This window comes from Notamacropus eugenii, chromosome 1, assembly GCF_028372415.1.
Source record: "Notamacropus eugenii isolate mMacEug1 chromosome 1, mMacEug1.pri_v2, whole genome shotgun sequence".
In the NCBI taxonomy this organism is placed as follows: Eukaryota; Metazoa; Chordata; class Mammalia; order Diprotodontia; family Macropodidae; genus Notamacropus; species Notamacropus eugenii.
In genome coordinates, this window is record NC_092872.1 from 370,887,929 (window position 1) to 370,907,113 (window position 19,185).

Here is a 19,185-nt window from a genome sequence, read left to right on the forward strand (position 1 = left end):
TTAAGAATTCAGATCATCCAGTAACTAACTATGATTCCTAAAGACTGGTGATGAAGCATTCTACTATCTTCCTGAGGGTGATAGACTCAAGGCGCAAAATGAGATATATATTTTTTTGGACATGGCCAATGTGGGGATTTCTTTTCTTTAGTATTCATATTTGTTACGAGGATTTTCTGCCCCCTGACTCCCTCGCCATGGAAGTGGGAGGACAGAGAAAACAGATTTTTTAATTAAATTTTTTAAAATTAAAATTTAAAAATCTTCTCTGGGCTTCAGTTTCCTCATCTCTAAATCAAGGATGTTGGAATTAATGGTCTCTAAGGTCCCTTCCAGCTCTAAAACTATGTAACTATGCTTCTATGCCTGAAGATTTCCTTATTTCTCAGGGCAGACTTCCACTTTGCCATCGAATCTCTCTGACTTTGTCTCTCTCTGTTTCTCTCTCTCTGTCTCTGTCTCTGTCTCTCTCTCAAAATAACCACCATAAAGGATGACTTCAACCACTAATCTGCCTTTTGAATATCTTACATTTGCTTTCGAGGCAGAGGAAATAGGATAAATGAGGGCAAGAGGCATGCAAAAGCATAAAGGTTGAGAGGTGTGGGGCCACTTATGGAGACAGAAAATAGCAGAAAGGAAGGGGTACAAAGCCCAATTCACAGCTCTTTCTCCATGTCAGAAAACAGGGACCAAAGATCTCCTATGCTTATGCTGTAAAAATAGGGAACTGCCCAATGTAGTTGGTCACATTTGTTAGATAAACAATGATCAGTGTTAATCACCACTTAGAAGTGGCTAAGTTCCTCACTACAGAGCTAGAACCAGGATGGAGCAAGCTTGAGTTTTTCCCCAAAGTTCTAACTTAGAGAGTACTGGAAGCCCCTGAAGTTAGGGGATCATAGATTTAAAATGGGAAGGGATGTCAGAGGCCATCAATATTGCCCTCCTCATTATAGAAGTGACAAAACAGAGGCCTAGAGAGATTAAATGGCTTGCCCAAGGTTACCCAGAACTATCTGAGGAGGAATCTGAACCTTGCTGACCCCAAGTCCAATGCTCTATCCATTGCTCCATGCTATTTCAGCAGTAAGGAAAAAACAACGAATATGAGGCAAACCTCTAGCTAGGAAGAGTAAGTAAAAACAGGAAACTACTAAACATATGGGAAGCAATAAGCCCACTCCAACTTCCCTCAATTGAGGGTGTGGTTTGTGATATTAGTTTTGAGCATAAAATTCCAAGTTTCAGCTCATTGGGACCCTATGTGAAGAAATTTACTAAATTAATATGAACTCCAATTTCCAAGAAACCCAATATTTCTCATGTATACCTTTAACAAAGGGTGACAACCTAAAGAACCTCTGTAGCAGTTTCTATCTATAGCCTACTGAGCACCCAAACTAAATCTCAGGACTCTTCCAAGTAAGTACTCAAGTCTATGACTTAGCTTTTGTTTCTATTCCCTTCAAGATGAGAGTTTCCATCAACCTTCCTTATCTGGTTACTTTATATTCTTCTGGGTGGTTCTTTCACTGAACAAACTTGACACTGCAGGATATATTTTTATAGAGAAGTGGCTTTTTGGAGAAAGTTTGGGAACCACTGTTCCCACAAAAGAGCCCCCAAAACAAATAAAAAACAGAAACAAAAATAAAACAACCCTGTTTATGTATGATTAAAGATCATCTCACAGGCTCTGGAAGGTTAAAGTTGCACAGAAGGATACTGAGACCTTTGTATCTAAACCCTCACCTACAGAAAAGGAAACTTGAGTTTCCCTGAAATGAAATGACTTATTGGAAATATTCATTTAATCATTTCTCATTAATCACCTAATCTAACTGTACAAATATATACATTTGTATACACACAGAACTAGTATTCCAATGTTCAAAATGCTATGAAAAAAAGAGAAAAGGAGCTCTATCTAGAGAGGCTCTTTCTAAGGTTGGGGGTAGTGAACCTAACCAAAGGGGTAGTGTAATGAACACTGGCTTTGGAAACAAAAGACTTGATGTAGAGACCTGACTGACACTTATTTGGTCTTGACCCGGGCAAGTCACTGAGCCTTTGTTTCAATAATAGCAACTATATTATGTACTTCACCCAGTTGTAAAGAAGGCAAGGAAACCCTAAAGTACAATATAAAGGAGTCATCATTATTACTATAATTAAGATTGATATTATTATATCTACAATATAACCAATACTACTGCTATTACCAATTAAGAATCTGAACTCAGAGCTTCTGACCCCAGGTCCAATGTTCAGTGGGACTCCATGTGACTAAACTCAGTAAAAATGGACTGATTTATTCACAGCAATAATAAGCAAAAGTGGACTACTTATAAATATATTAATCACATATGTATACACATATGCACAAATGCATCTATTTCTTGGTCTGGACCAGTGATTTCATTGATTTGGGAAATTCCTTGTGAGGAAGTTTCCTCTTTCAAGACTGACAGGTAACTTTTCTCTAATTTTATGGTCATATAGAACTGCCTGGAGTATTGAGTGGTTAAGTGACTTGCTCCATGGCTCATAAAACTAGAATTTGTCAGAGACAAGACTTGAACCCAGGTCTTACTGACTGTGAGGCCTGCTTTCTATCCATTTCCTTAATATTAATAATATTACTACATAAGTAGTGGGAGAATAACTTCTATGCCTTCTCAACATAAATCCTTTTTTATAGATTCACTCTTAATTTCTCAAAAGGCTGGGAGCTACTTATGAGTGGTCTGTAACCCAAAGTTTAGGTTGGACCTGCATGGACAATTTTGTAATTTACAATACTTAAAAAAGAAATCTAAGCAAAGGAAAAGAGATGACTCATACAGCTCTCAAGAATATGCAAACAGAACTGTGGCCAAACAATAATAATCCTTCTCAGACTGTGAATGAATGGGCTACATTATTTTTTTTTAATTGAGTATTACCAGAGCTTTAGATCACCCATTCATATATTCTTTACCAGTTACTTTACACAACCATTAAAATATGTAATTACTCTAAGAGTACTCCCAGGCAACAATGGAATTTTAAGAATTTACCTTTCTTCATCATTAGATGTGAAACAATGTGTTCATTGGTGAAGATATTCCTAGTGAACCACTGCAAGGGGAACCTCTTTCTTCACTGACTGTTTTTGCATTTGGAGAATGGATATCTACATTTTCTCCCATTATCCTCTGTGGCAGCGTATCCATCTGAGACTGTAGACCACTTCAAATGTACTGTCTGGGGCTGTGACACAGTGGAATTATTTGACCTCTATGGGATCAGATCAGTGATCTTAATCCTGAGCCCAGTAGCAACTGCTAATGAAATGCACCACAATTATCTGATCCCCTAACTTTTTCTGCCACTGATACCTTCTGCTATCTGATTATACTGCATGGATTTCCCTGTGATTATATTATATTAGAATACTGTTCCCTCCACTTGGGAATATTTTGTCTTCCCAGTGAGTAGGGTCCTTCTTTGTTTGTTTGTTCCTAAAGAAGAAAACAGGAGTTTTCCTTCCTTGTTCAACTCCTCCCAACTGCTCACATCAATCAAAAAGCATACATGAATTATCTACTGTGTTTGCTAGGCACTGAGCTAGGTGATCTGATCTTAAGCAGCTTACGTTCTACTGGGGGAAACTACATATATGCAAAAGTAATGCAAAATACGTATGAAATAAATGGAACGTTAAGTTTTTTGGAGGGGAGAAAGGAGGCACTAGTCAACGAGAAGTATCCAGGCTTCCCGCAGGCTAAGCTTTGGAGGAAGTCAGGCATCTTAAGAGGTGGGGTTGGGGAAATGGCATGTTCCAGGCATGAGAAGGAGCCTGTAGATAGGCACAGAGATGAGAGATGAAATGTGTATGAGGAATGGCATGTAGGCTAATCTGGCTGGAGCAAAGGAGAATAATGGGCTTATAATAAGCCTGGGAACGTGAGCTGAAGCCGCATTGTGAAGGTCTTTAAATGTCACACACATAACTTCACAGTCTGGCTCCAACCTCTGTGTCCAGCCTTTCTAGACAATGCTTTCCCTCCCATACTCTGTGAATCCAGCAAACTGGTCTTGGCTTCCCATCTCCATACCTTTTGACTGGCTGTCCCCTATGCCTGAAATACTCTCCCTCTTTTACCTCTGCTTTATCAATGAGAAATCTCATCACGCTGCAAGACTGGATCTGCCTGGTACTCACGTGTCATGGGCACCTTCTGTCCCTAAGATTGCAGGGCAGGGCCTTGGGCTCTGGCACCTCTATTAAAAGGAGGGGCTCAGCAAAGTCCTTCTCACCATTTCTTACCAGCTACCCTGCTTTCAGACTTCTCTGAAACTCTTCTACATATCCCTTTCCTGCAGTTGGATACCTTTCTCTGCCCCCCACCCCCAATTTTTCAGCTTCTTTTTGTGTGTTATCATTCCCTATTAGATTATAAGCTCCTTGAGGGCAGGGATTGAGTTTATTTTTGTTTCTTCTTGTATCCTCAATGCTTAGCATAGTGCCTGGCATACAAGTTGGTGCTTGGTAAATGTTTACTGACTGACTGATTACAGAATCCCTAAGTGGTGCAGTGGATAGAGTGCTGGGTCAAGACAACCTGAATTCAAAGCCAACTTCAGACACTTCCTAGCTGTGTGACTCTGGGCAAACCACTTAACCTGTCTGCCTCAGTTTCTTTTTCTTTTTTTTTTTTTAACTTTTAACATTCATTTTCACAAATTTTTGGGTTACAAATTTTCTCCCCTTTTATCACCTCCCCCCCCCCCAAACCCAAGCATTCTAATTGCCCCTGTGACCAATCTGCTCTCTCTTCTATCCTCCTTCTCTGCCCTTGTCTCCGTCTTCTCTTTTGTCCTGTAGGGCCAGATAGCTTTCTTTACCCCTTAACCTGTATTTCTTATTTCCTAGTGGTAAGAACATTACAGTTGATCCTAACACTTTGAGTTCCAACTTCTTTAGCTCCCTCCCTCTCCACCCCTTCCCTTTGGAGGACAAGCAATTCAATATAGGCCAAATCTGTGTAGTTTTGCAAATGATTTCCATACTAGTTGTGTTGTATAGGACTAACTATATTTCCCTCCATCCTATCCTGTCCCCCATTACTTCTATTCTCTTAGGATCCTTTCCCTCCCCATGAGTGTCGACCTCGGATTGCAATCTCCTCCCCATGCCCTCCCCTCTATCCTCCCCCCCACCCTGCTTGTGTCCTTGTCCCCCACTCTCCTGTATTGTGAGATAGGTTTTCCTATCAAAATGAGTGTGCATTCTGTTCTTTCCTTTAGTGGAATGTGATGAGAGTAGACCTCATGTTTTTCTCTCGCCTCCCCTCTTTATCCCTCCACTAATAAGTCTTTTGCTTGCCTCTTTTATGAGAGATAATTTGCCCCATTCAATTTCTCCCTTTCTCCTCCCAATATTTCTCTCTCACTGCTTGATTTCATTTTTTTTTTTTAAGATATGATCCCATCCTCTTCAATTCACTCTGTGCACTCTGTCTCTATGTATGTGTGCGTGTGTGCATGTGTGTGTGTGTAATCCCACCCAGTACCCAGATACTGAAATGTTTCAAGAGTTACAAATATTGTCTTTCCATGTAGGAATGTAAACAGTTCAACTTTAGTAAGTCCCTTATGACTTCTCTTTGCTGTTCACCTTTTCATGGTTCTCTTCATTCTTGTGTTTGAAAGTCAAATTTTCTTTTCAGCTCTGGTCTTTTCATCAAGAAAACCTGAAAATCCTCCATTTCATTGAAAGACCATTTTTTTCTCCTGAAGTATTATACTCAGTTTTGCTGGGTAGGTGATTCTTGGTTTTAGTCCTAGTTCCTTTGACTTCTGGAATATCCTATTCCATGCCCTTCGATCCCTTAATGTAGAGGCTGCTAGATCTTGTGTTATCCTGATTGTATTTCCACAATACTTGAATTGTTTCTTTCTAGCTGCTTGCAATATTTTCTCTTTCACCTGGGAATTCTGGAATTTGGCCTCAATGTTCCTAGGAGTTTCTCTTTTTGGATCTCTTTCATGCGGTGTTCTGTGGATTCCTTGAATATTTATTTTGCCCTCTGGTTCTAGAATCTCAGGGCAGTTTTCCTTGATAATTTCATGGAAGATGATGTCTAGGCTCTTCTTTTGATCATGGTTTTCAGGTAGTCCCAGAATTTTTACATTGTCTCTCCTGAATCTATTTTCCAGGTCAGTTGTTTTTCCAATAAGATATTTCACATTATCTTCCATTTTTCCAATCTTCTTGCTATGTTCTGTGATATCTGTCTTTCTCACAAAGTCCTTAGCGTCCATCTGTGCCATTCTAGTTTTGAAAGAACTATTTTCTTCAGTGAGCTTTTGAATCTCCTTTTCCATTTGGCTAATTCTGCTTTTGAAAGCATTCTTCTCCTCATTGGCTTTTTGAACCTCTTTTGCCAATTGAGTTAGGCTAGTTTTCAAGGTGTTAATTTCTTCAACATTTTTTTGGTTCTCCTTTAGCAGGGAGCTGATCTGCTTTTCATGGTTCTCTTTCATCCCTCTCATTTCTCTTCCCAGTTTTTCCTCCACCTTTCTAACTTGATTTTCAAAATTCTGTTTGAGCTCTTCCATGGCCTGAGCCCATTGGGTGGGCTGGGACACAGAAGCCTTGATTTCTGTGTCTTTGTCTGATGGTAAGCATTGTTCTTCCTCATCAGAAAGGAAGGGAGGAAATGTCTGTTCTCCAAGAAAGTAGCCATCAATAGTTTTATTTCTTTTCCCTTTTCTGGGCATTCTCCCCAGCCAGTGACTTGACCTCTGAATATTCTCCTCACACCCACCTCGCCTCCTGGTCCTCCCAGCCAGCGTTTGGGGACTGGGATTCAAATGCTGCTTCCCGCCTTACGGCTTTTGGCGGGGGCAGGGCTGCTATTCAGTGTGAGAATTAAGTTCAGGTGGTCAGGTCAGGGGCAGGGCTGCCTCTCAGGCTCAGTTCCCTCAGGGGGTTTATGTACAGACCTTCCACAATGGATCCAGGCTCCCGCCCGCTTGGGGAGCCCCTGTCTGCAACCGCCTCTCAGTTTCTATCTCCCAGGGGGGCCCGAGCCATGGGGGCATCCCACTCCCCTCTCGACCCGCCAAAGAGACTCTCTCACTGACCCCTGTCACCTGTGGGTGGAGGGGCTTGTGCCGCCGCTGGAGATCCCGTCCCTGAAGCCTGCTCGGATCTATACCTCTCGGAGCTGCGGCCGCCGCAGGTCTGGGCTGGGCTCCGCATCTGCAGCGAGACGGACCTTTTGCGAGAGGTTTGCAGGTCCCTCTGTGGGTGGAGGGACCCGCGTGGCAGCTGGAGATCCCGTCCCCGTAGCCCGCTTGGCTCTTTTTCTAACGGTGTCGCGGCAGCTGCAGGGCTGCCCTCTGCTCCCAGTCCCGGCTCCCAGTCCCGGCGCCCAGTCCGCAGCGCGAAGGACCCCCCGCGAGAGGTTTGCAGGTCTCTCCGGAACAGAAATCTCCCTCGCTCCAATATTCCGTGGCCTCTGGGTGCAGAATTCACCGTGAGTTGGTCCCCTCTAGCCGTTCTGTGGGTTGTGGGTTCGGAGCTATGTGTATGTGCGTCTTTCTACTCCGCCATCTTGGCTCCGCCCCCCAAAATTTTCTCAGTTTCTTCAAATGTAAAATGGGGACAGTAATAGCACCTTCCTCCTAAACTACCTTATCTTAGCTACTTTGTATATTTGGATTTATTCCCTTTATATATAATGTCACATGTTTAGAATATTGTCTTCTCCATTAGAATGTAAGCTTTTTTCAGAGAAGGGATTCTTTCCTTCTTTGTATTCATATCCCCAACACACCTATCAAAGTACCTGGCACATTGTTTTATTATTTTTAAAATTTTAACATTTTAATTTAATTTTGTTAAAATAATTAGTAATTAATTTAATAATAATTAAATTAAACTTAAAATTTTAAAATTTATTTTTTAAAAAACTTAAAATTTATTTTGTTTTTAATTTATGGACTAAAGCAAGAATTTCTGTAATAGAGTATAATAAAAATGATGACTATACATGAAACTGTAAATCTACTATGTAAAAGTTGCTAATCCTTTTAAATATTCAACAGAGTTATGTAACTTTCTTTTTTATTCCCTCCCCTCTTCTGCCCTAGAGATAGCCATCATTAGACAAAATATATATATGTAAAATTATTCTATACATACTTCTATTTATCAGTTCTTTCTCTGGATACAGATAGCATCTTTCTTCATATATCCTTTATAGTCAATTTGGGAATTTATAATAGTCAAAATAATGTATTCGCTCAAAGTCATTCTTGAAACAATATTGCTCTTACTGTAAAAAATGTTCTCTTGGCTCTGCTTACTTCATTATTTATTATTGTGAGCAAGTCTTTCCATGTTTTTTGAAGATCATTGAGCTCTTCATTTCTTATAGCACAGCAGTATTCCATCACAGTCATATACCATAACTTGTTCTGTCACTCCTTAATTGACAGGCATTCCCACAATTCCAGTTCTTTGCCCTCACAAAGAGGGCTGCTATAAAAATTTCAGAATACATAAATTCTTTTTCTTTTTCCCTAATCACCTTTGAAAATAGACCTATTAGAGGTCAAAGGTAGTTAAATAACTCTTTGGGCATAATTTCAGATTGTTTTTCAAATTGTTTGGATCAGTTTATAATTCTACCAATAATGAATTAGTGTCCCAATTTTTTAATATCTCCTCCAACATTTTTCAATTTCCCCACACATAGGTTTTTAATAAATGCTTGATGATCAACTGATTCTTTCCCTTCCATCTTCTCTTTCTCTAACAAGGGGTCACTTCTGGGTCTACCCATATTTACACAGAGCCACATATTAGTTACCAATTTAAAAAAACCCAAACAACAGAGTTAATTTATTTACTGGTTTCTACCAAATTGAGACAAAAGAAATGCATTGCCAATGGTAACCTATCATTTTCAAGTTGTCATTTATAAGAATAAGAAATAAACAAACCAAAAAAACTCTTCAAAACACATACTACCTTCCACTGCTCTCTTGAAGAAAACTTTACAACTTCCACAAGTTAGAACACCATAATGGCATCCAGAAGCCTCATCGGAGCAAACCAGGCAGAGTTTGGGGGGTGGTCCCGCTGTCGTGGAGGAACTGGATGGAGAAGAGCTTACATCTGGTCTCATTCCAGGGCTAAACAAGTGAGAAGAAGAGAGAGACATGGTTCTTGAATATCTAACAGTACAGCAATGTCAGCTATATCGTTTCCATTATCAGATCAAAAGAAGACCATTTGGGACATTCATTTTATGGGATGAAAGGTAGGAGAGATTTTTATGAAAAAAGACAATGCATTATGACTTACCAGAGTCATTTTAACACCATGCATTCAAACAATCCTATCTTAAAGCTCTTAGACTAAAGCAGACCTCAATCTTTTCCTTTCAGCCCTTATGATTGATATAATAATCATATTTGAATTAATTCCTTTCCTAGTTATGCTGAGCTGCATTGAAAGAAATATACAGAGCTCTTAGAAATCATTGGCCTTAAAAGTTAAAAGAGATGACTAGGATATATGAATATTATAGCCAGTAATAACACTGTTTTCTTTTTTAAAATCCATTTTGTTGCTATTTTATGTTTTTCTGTCACCAACACAGACGCCCTCTCCCAGACAGCATCCCTTATAACAAAGAATGAAAAATATATTTTTAAAAATATCAGTTCAGGAAAACTAACCAATACATCTAAAAAGTATGCCATCACATACAGTGTTTCATATACACAAACCTCTCCCCCTACAAGAGATACGTCTTCTTACATCTTCTTTAGGGATAAAGTTTGGTCACTATAATTTCACAAAAGTTAGTTTCAACTTTTTGTTCTTATTGTTATACTGGAGTGTATACTGCTTTTCCTGCTTCTGCTCTATTATGGATCAGCTCATATAGTCTTCTTGTTTCATTGCTTTTGTAATTATCACTTATTACACTTAAACATTCCATTACACTAATGTGCCACAGCTTGCTTAGCCATTTCTCAGGGACAAATAGCTATCATTTATAATTTTCTTTTACATATGTTTTAAACAATCAGTTATCTTTTATTATATACCTTCATATAAATCTACATATATCTGTATATCTGTATGTATATATGTGCGAATATATGTGTGAATTTCTATATATGCTGTTGTTCAGTAGTTCAGTTGTATGTGACTCTTCATGACTCATGGACCCTACAGTTCACAGTTTTCTTGGCAAGAATAGTAGGGTGGTTTTCCTTTTCCAGTGGATTAAAGCAAACAGAGGTTAAGTGATTTGTTCAGGGTCACATAGCTAGGAAGTACCTGAGGCTGGATTTTAACTCAGGTCTTTCTGACTCTATGCCCAGGTTTCTGTCCACTGAATCATCTAGTTGCCGTGTGTGTGTGTGTGTGTGTATTTTCTTTGCTGCACTGTGATCTATTTATCACAGTACAGCAAATCCAATATAGCATGGATCCATTTTTTCAACAGAGTTCATGAGTAAAACTTCTCATGTTTCTCTTAACTCTTAACACCAAAAGATCTGGGCAAAAACTTGAGTTAATGATCAATTTATACATACACACACAGACACACACACATACACCTACATTTCTTAGTGTTATTTCCCTCTTTTTTCATATATATCTGTATCTACATACTCTATACATGCGTGCATGCACACACACACATTTCCCAGCATACTTCTCCCTTCTTTTTACTCCAGAAATCAATTTCTTATAACAAAGATTTTTTTAAAAGATAAAAATATTTTGGCAGAACTTATTAATATGCAGAAAAAATTCAACATAAGATGCAGCATTCTACAACCGCAGTCCCTCACTTCTTCAAAGAGGCAAAAGAAAGTGTTTTCTAATATTTTTTTTAAAATACGTGTGGTCATTATAATTCTTATTTGCATTCAGTTTTGATTGTTTTAGAATCTATTATTTTCAAGCTGCTGTTTATAACAATTAGAAAGTGCCATTCCATAATGGGCAATTGGTGACTGGCACACATCCAAAAAGGTGGACAGAAATACCAGGCTTACTTAAAATACTATACACTGAACTATATGTACGAATACAAAGCCATTTATCATAGATCCACTTTTTTCCCCCAACAGAATATATGAAAAAAAACCTTTCCAGATTTCTCTTAACTCTCAACAATCAAAATATCTGGGCAAAAACCTGAGCTAAATGATGTTTACAGGCATGGACAATTAATCTCTTCACTTTCCCATTTTCCTTTATTCTTATGTGTCTATGTGTTATGCACAGATATATATGTGTGTATATACACACACACACACACAAACACATACACACACACCCACAGACATATTTCTTTTCTGTACATCATATTGTCAATCAACAAACACTTATTTAGGACCTACTATGTCCCAGTCACTGCACTAAGGGTGGAGACAGAAAGAAGGGCAAAAGATAGCCCTTGCTCTGAAGAAGCTTGCCGTCTAATGAAGGAGGTAATGGACCTCTAATAGGCAATAATAATACTAATACTAATACTATCTAACATTTATAAAGCTTGTGATGTGCCTGGCACTGTGCTAAGCACTTTACAGGTACCATCTCCTCTGATCCTCATAACAATCTTCAGAGATAGGTGCTATTTTTATTTCCATTTTACAGATGAGGAAACTGAGGCAGACAGGGGTAAAGTGACTTGCCCAGGGTCTTCTAGCAAGTTAGTGTCTGAGGCTGGCTTTGAATTTGAGTCTTCCTGATTCCAGGCCTAAGGCTCTATCCATGGTACCACCTAGCTACCTCAGTGTACAAACAAAATATAGAAAGGATAAACTGGAGATATTTAACAGAAAAGAAGTCATTAGCATGAAGGGAAATCAGGAGAGGTCTGTTAAAGAAATTGGTATTTCAGCTGGTACTTGAAAGAAGCCAGGGAAGCCAGGAGATAGAAATGAAGAGGGTGAGAATTCCAGATACGGGAAATAGTTAATCAATTAAATCTCCATTACAAGCACAGTAATATAAACATTTGCCACATGAAAGGACTCTAATTCAAGTGGTACTTTTGGTTCTGTAGGTATTCAGGCCGTGGTCAGAGCCTTTGATTTTCTTGACACAGGGTAGAAATTCATATGTAACTCCTACTCTCAGTGAGTTGGCTCATGGTATTAAATGATTAAGTGACCTGCCCATGGTCATGCAGCTAGTCTGTGTCAGAAGAATGGATTGGAAATCTTTCCTTTCTGATTCCAAGGCTATATATACTATACCATGCTCTCTTGGGGACAGCGAGGTGACACAGTGGGTAGAGTGCTAGGCCTGGTACCAGGAAAACCTGAGGTCAAATGTGGCTTGAGAACCAAACTGTATGACCTTGGGCAAATCACGTAACCCTGTCTGACTCAGTTGCCTTTTCTCATCTGTAAAATGAACTGGAGAAGGAAATGGCAAATCACTCCAGCACCTTACCAAGAAAATCCTAAATGATGTCACAGAGAGATAGACATGATTGAAAAAATGACTAAACGGCATAACCATGCTGCCTTGACTCAGTGCTTGGCAAGGCAAAGAAATAAACTTAATTTGTATAATCAAGTGGATCTACTAGTAACAGCACAGGATTAGTACCCAGCATATCTGGGGGTCTAATCGTAGGCCTGATATCACAGAAGAGTGACTTTCTCTCTCTGCGGAAATTTCTTCCTTTGTAAAGAAAAAAAAAGGTTTGCATTAGATCATCTTCAAGGTCCTTTCTAGCTGTATCTATAATCTGATGATTCAGTTTAATGAATCATGAAATATTTCCCCTTCAGGCCAAGAAGAAAAGTGAAAAAGCTATTAATACAAATAACACAATAATCCAACTTACAGCTCAGTTCATGTTCTAAAACCACTGTCACAACAAAGCGACTTTCCAAAAACCAGGTTCCAATTCTGTGCCCATCTTTTGCCAAATTCTTCTATATAATGAAATAAACAATGGAAAGAAATACGGCTATGGTGAAAGTAATATACAGATTGACTGTTTTCTAGGTTTGTCTGATTACTCAGAGGAAACAATGTCAGCACACTAAAAAGCAGCCCAAGAAAGCTCTCTCCTCAATATTCCTTTTCTTTCCATATATAAACATCATTATTCTCAAAAGCAAAGCAGACAGGGAATGCGTACTTTTGGATGAAACTATTCATCCATTCAAAATTATGTGGCCTTCCTCTAACCCCCAAGAGCCCTCCCTTTATTCCACTTTGCCCCATGTAAGTATCAATCCTATGATCATCAGTAGACTAGTTCTGATGCTGGCAAAGTGCCCTAGGGTTCCATGATGCTGTGGGAGCCAGGAAAGAGGAAATTTCAGACTGACTTTTAAAAAGAGTTCTTGGCTAGTTGTTTTTTTTAAATGTTTGTTTTTTGCATCTGGAGGGAACTTCTTTTTAGAGCCTGCATTAGGAGAAAAATTTCTGTGGCGTGACTGTAACTGCAGTATGAACTACTCCATAATGGAAATGAAGCCCTTCCATTGAAGTCCCTCTATCCCTACTTTCCTGATTGGGGAATGCCTCTCCTAGAGTACTATTTCAGGAAAGCCCCCACCCCACTCCTTTCTCTACAGCCACCTCCTTTCCAATGTTCTCTCTACCCCTACGCAATCATTTCGTTGTACCGCTTTCCTTTTCTCCTCTTCCACCCACCCCAGTTAGGGACTATGAACCATGATAAGGTGTGTGTCAGTCTACTCCTTTCTGACTCTAGTGTCCCACTCGTCATCTCTGTAGCCTTCCAGAACAAAATACACCTTCCTGGCTATCACTTTGCTATGCATAGCTATCCCTTCCATATCATGGGGATTTAGGGGTGCGATCTGGAAAATCCTTGTAAAATTTTTTGGCTCTCCCTTCATACCAGAGAAATCTGATTTTTTTTTCTTTCTTTTTTTCTGGGGTGTTTATAGTACTTTACTGCAGAATTTGGGTTCAGTATTTGGTCATATTTTAACTTTCAAAAAGAAATTGTATATATTTATGGTATTAAAAAATAAAATATGTTGATGTTATATAATACTTTACATATATTTTCTGCATTTGTGAATTTCTAAACGTTTTCTGTGTTGTCTGCTGAACTTTCCATGGTCTTTGTGGCTTCTGCAAACCACCTCCCTCAAAAAAAATTCCCATTTAATTTCTTATGCTGATCCACGATATATTGAAACAGGGATGGGGAGAAGTTGCGATGTGGAAAGGATAACTATGTTGTTTTTTCCACTAGAATATAACTTCCTTGTCAGCAGGAACTGTCTTTGCTTTTTTATTTGTAACTCCATTGTTTAGCATAGTACATGGTATATAGTAAGCATGTTAAGATTTATGTTTTTAATTCATTCATTCATTCATTCATTCATTCATTCATTCATCCATCTGCCCACCCATCCATCCACCTACCTAATTAGAATTGCCCTGATGGTACCACTTTAAGAGAAAGTGACTTGACCCTAGAGTTTCAGGCCTAAACAGCATGACAGAACCACACTTAATGAATGCTTGTTGATATAAATTAACAAACAGGCTCAGAGATATTAAATGAATTCCCTAAGGTAGCACAGGTAAGTGGCAGAGCTGGGCTTAGAACCCAAGTCCCTCTGACTAAATCTAGCACAGGACCCCATGATGCCTTCCTTGGCTGCTTGTTTCCTTGTGTGCCAACTGGTCTTTATGCCCTTGTCTCACTCAGTGCTTTCTATTCCTGGGAAGCACGAAAAAGCACTGATGGTTATTTGCACATTTGACTTATAGAAAGTAAATATAGTATTACAGTATGAACAAAGATCCCAGAGATTAATCATGATGTATCTTCATCCAACAAATCCCTTACCTAAAACACAAAATGTTTTGTGTGTCTATCTAAAAGAAAGAACTCTTTGATGTGGAGTATTTTAAATCATTTATGCTACTAGGTTTAAATGACTTCTATTTGCAAGCAGTCAGATTTAGTCTGGGAGATATCTGTGCCTACTGTAGAAGCTATGGATTACCAAGCCTGGCCACAAGAATTGCCATAAATTTATACAATTGAGTCTTCAATAATGTTATACTGAGAATCCAATGCAAGTTTAGACAAATGGGGTGGGCTGATCACCAAAAACCCTGGCAAGAGGTAGGCATGTGAAATTGTGATAGAAGAGGCTGTGTTTACATATCATCATATGCATGAACGCCAAATGTCACTGTGGTCCAAAGGAGGGCTGTACTTGAGGACCAAGTATGATTATATTATCAATATTAATTTCACTGAGATTGGGGTGTTATTTTTTTAGTTGACAAAGAAAAAACATCTTCTCTACAAAGTTGGGTAAATGGGTCTTTTCATGGTCTCATGAGCAAGGAAGTCCAAAAATACAGAAAAATAAGCACTCACAAATTAAAGGATATACATAATTAATATATACACTATTGACCCCAGGACAAATAATGGTAAAACGGAAAAGCTAGAAATAAAGGACCAAATGGACGAATAAAATAATAGCTGTGAGCCTGGTTTCCCTTCAGGCAGTCACTCTAGCCAGTATCAGATAAGAACTATATTTACTGACCACATGGAAAGTTGCCAGTTGCAATACAGACATCAGTAGAAAAAATCGGCTATTTTATCTGTCACTTTAGTGTGAAGATTATCATGATCTGTGATCAACAATGGGGGGCATAACACATAGACCTGAGTATATGAAATTCCTGATGAAGACACTTGGCTTTATCAGGGGAGCTGACATTACAGTGCAGTAGTTTAATACACTGGATGTGTATTTTAAAAAACTCCCCAGTGCCTACCAACCACTTCAATGTAGTCGGTGGTTGCTGTTTGTTGACTGTCCCACAGTCCTCCAATGCTCTGGCTTATTAGCTCTGCCTCTTGGAAGCCTACCTCCTTTCAAGACTCAGCTCAAATGCCACCTCTTACTCGGAACCTTTTTGATCTCCTCCCTCTGCCCCCATAACTCTGTATATATTTTGAATTTAACTTATCTGGGAACACTTTTTCCTCCATTCTAGTAGAATATAAATTCCTTAACTAGATTTTGTTTTGTCTCTGTATCTCCAGCTTCTTAGCAGTGTGCCCAGAACACCATGAAGAGACACTTGTTTAAAGTGTTTCAGTTTGGGGAAACCTATGTGAAGTTAATCCTGCCTCAGTGAGTACAGAGAGAAAATATCATGGATTGGGGGAAATGAGGGAGGCAGGGAACATTACCAATACATCATATTGGGTTCATATTGTTTCAGTCTTCTTTGAATGGAGAGCTCCATTTTTCATAAATGTCAGGAAGGACATCATTATCATCGACTCTAATAGTTATTGATTGTATGTTTGGAGCTGGACAAAATGTATTGAACAAGCTAGGAGGTTATCTGATAAGCTAAACTAGGCTTTTTTCTCCCCTAAGTGAAGAATAAAAGGCACTATTCTAGAAAGCAATTTGGAACTACTCCCCAAAAGTCACTGAAAGATACAAACCTTTGACCCAGTAAGGGCCCATACACCAAAGAGAACAAAGAAAAAAGAAAATGACCCATACACACAGACAAACTATGATATATAAATGTAATGGAATACTATTATGAAATAAGGAAGGATGAAAGGGACAGTTTCAGAGAAACTTGGGAAGAAGGTGTATGAACTGATGCACAGTAAATGAGCAGACCAAGGAGAACAACTTAAAAAATAACAAAAATAAAAAGGCAAATAACTTATGAACTCTGATCAATGAAGTGATCAACCACAATTCCAGAGGACTGGTGAAGGGGCATGCTATCCCTGATGGATTCAAGGTGCAGAATGAGGCATACATATCTTTGGATATGACCAATGTGGTAACTGCTTTACTTGAATATTCATGTTCTTTTTCTTTCCCTCCCCCAATTTGGGATGGGGGTGGAAGTGAGGGAAGAGAAAATGAATGCTTGTTAACTGAAAAAAAAAAAAACAAACCCCCAAAAAACCAAAACAAAACAAAAGAGCAGAAAGAATCATAGATATTCGTTCCTATGTTCCAAGCGACCCCTTCAGAGAACTGTTTCCTAATCAGGCTTCGAAGTGCACTGGTCCTGTGGTATGCTATTTCCACTCAGTTTGCTACTATAGTTAAAAGGGAGGTGATTGATATGTTTGAAAGACCAATCTGGGACTTCTTACCCAAAAGAAAGGCAGCAGAGGAGAGAATGAAATAGATTTAAAGAAGGTTAGAGTGATGGAAATTTGCAAACTTAAAGATATTGTGTAAATGTCTTTTGTTTTAAAGAGAAACTGAAGCATAGTAGATAGAGTGCTAGACTTGGAAATCAGGAACGTCTGTACTCGTAAAGTGCTTAGTACCATCCAGCTGCGGCAGTGTGCACAGTACCAGTCCAGCTGTGGCTGCTGCCACCACCAGAAGTCTCTAGCACAGTCGTTCCAAATTGACATCCAAGCATTATTGGGCATTAATTAGCCTTTGGGTCAGCCTATTCAGGGGCAGCTGGATAAAGCGTCAGGCCTGGAGTCAAGAAGACTCATCTTCTTGAGTTCAAATTTGGCTGCAGATATTTCCTAGCTGTGTGATCCTGGGCAAGTCACTTAATCTTGTTTACCTCAGTTTCCTCATCTGTAAAATAAGTTGGAGAAGAAAATGGCAGACAATTACAGTATCTTTGCCAAGAAAACCCCAAATGGGGTCACAAAGAGTCAGGCATAATTGAAATGACTGAACAACCACCTATTCAACTATTTCTGAATCCACCAAACCAAACTAATTTCCAGTTCACATTTCTCCATGTTTTCTACAAGAAAGACATGAGATTCTGTCAAACACCCTGTGCTAAAGTCTGAATAAACCCTGTCAGCATCATTCACATAGATCTACCGGTTCAATAACCTGATCTACCAGCCCAATAAACTTTCCAAAAAAGGAAATGAGGTTGGTCTGGCACAACCTCTCAATGAAACCATGAAAACCTCTTTGCAACCACTTCTTTTTTTCTAGCAGGTTCACTAACCAACCTTTGTGACACCTTCTAGCATCTTATCAAGAATCAAAATCTAACCTTTCACCCATCTATAGGTCGCAGCCTCTTCTCTTTTCCCTTTGTTAAAGATTGGGATGTTTGCTCTCTCTTCCACAATATTCCAAAGATCATTAACAGTGGCTCATCACATTCCCCCTTCTTTAAGGACATGGTTTATTTGCATGCGGTAAATTCAACTTAACAAGAACAGCTAGTTGTTCCCTTATTATCCTCTTATTTAATTAACTCTTAGTCACTTTTGTTCTATCCTTCTAGTTCAAGGATCATTCTCCTCAACAGAGAATACAAGTAAAATAAGAGTTGAGCAACTCTGAACTGTCCTCCATTATCATTGTCCCATCGACCCTGAGCAGTGTTCCTATTCTTTCAGTCTCCTTTATCCTCAAAAATAAAAGTTGGTCAATTAAGTTCCCTGTGCATCCATATAAGTTTCTTTAGACCAGGGGTATTAAAACTTTTTTTTTGGTGGGGGTAGAGAATCACGGACTTTCTCAAAATAATGTTTTAAAGTATTTGAAATAAACCACAGAAGATTACAAAGATAACTATGCTGAGAGAGTTGTTAAAAATGTTTTTACATTCACAGACCCTGGGTTAAAAATCCAATTCATAGACAGTTCTCACTTTTCTTCTTTATTGGGACTGGTTATCTTTGTATCTCAATCATTTCTTTCTTAAGAGATTTCCTTTTGTCAATAAGTCCACCTCTCATTATAATATTTATTCTTCTCATTAACTGTTAACCAATCAGAGCTGAGTGCCACCCTAAGGAACACCCAGTCTTCCAAGGGTATATAAAGCCCTAAATAGGTTTCATGAGGGGTCTTTTGTATTTGAGAATGCCACTGACCCATTTTATTAATTACCAGCTAGCATGATTAATAAAATGATTAATTACCCAGAAAAAAGGTTTTCTATCCTTCCTGGGCTGACTTCTAAAGAATTTTAAGCAACTAGATCCTACACATTCTTTTTATGAACCCTTTGAAATCTGCTCTCCCAGAATTTAGGGCATATACAGACTATGCTCATCTATCCTTTCTCCTTTTTAAAATTCTAAGATAGAAGAGACACTTTTCCCTGGAAAGTTCCTATCATTGAGTCACAACATT

The 19,185-nt window shown here is 38.8% G+C and overlaps 1 protein-coding gene across 7 annotated transcripts in view; it reads right to left on the reverse strand.

Annotated features, from left to right (window-relative positions):
- NR3C1 (nuclear receptor subfamily 3 group C member 1) overlaps positions 1–19,185 on the reverse strand; it is a 133,223-nt gene that overhangs the window by 38,707 nt on the left and 75,331 nt on the right. For 4 of the 7 annotated variants that reach the window (XM_072630635.1, XM_072630636.1, XM_072630634.1 and 1 more), the window contains exon 3: positions 9,029–9,195. In XM_072630635.1, the coding sequence (XP_072486736.1) occupies positions 9,029–9,195 (167 nt within the window). The remainder of the gene's footprint in view (positions 1–9,028; positions 9,196–19,185) is intronic. The other 3 variants (XM_072630639.1, XM_072630640.1, XM_072630638.1) reach the window with 1 other exon arrangement.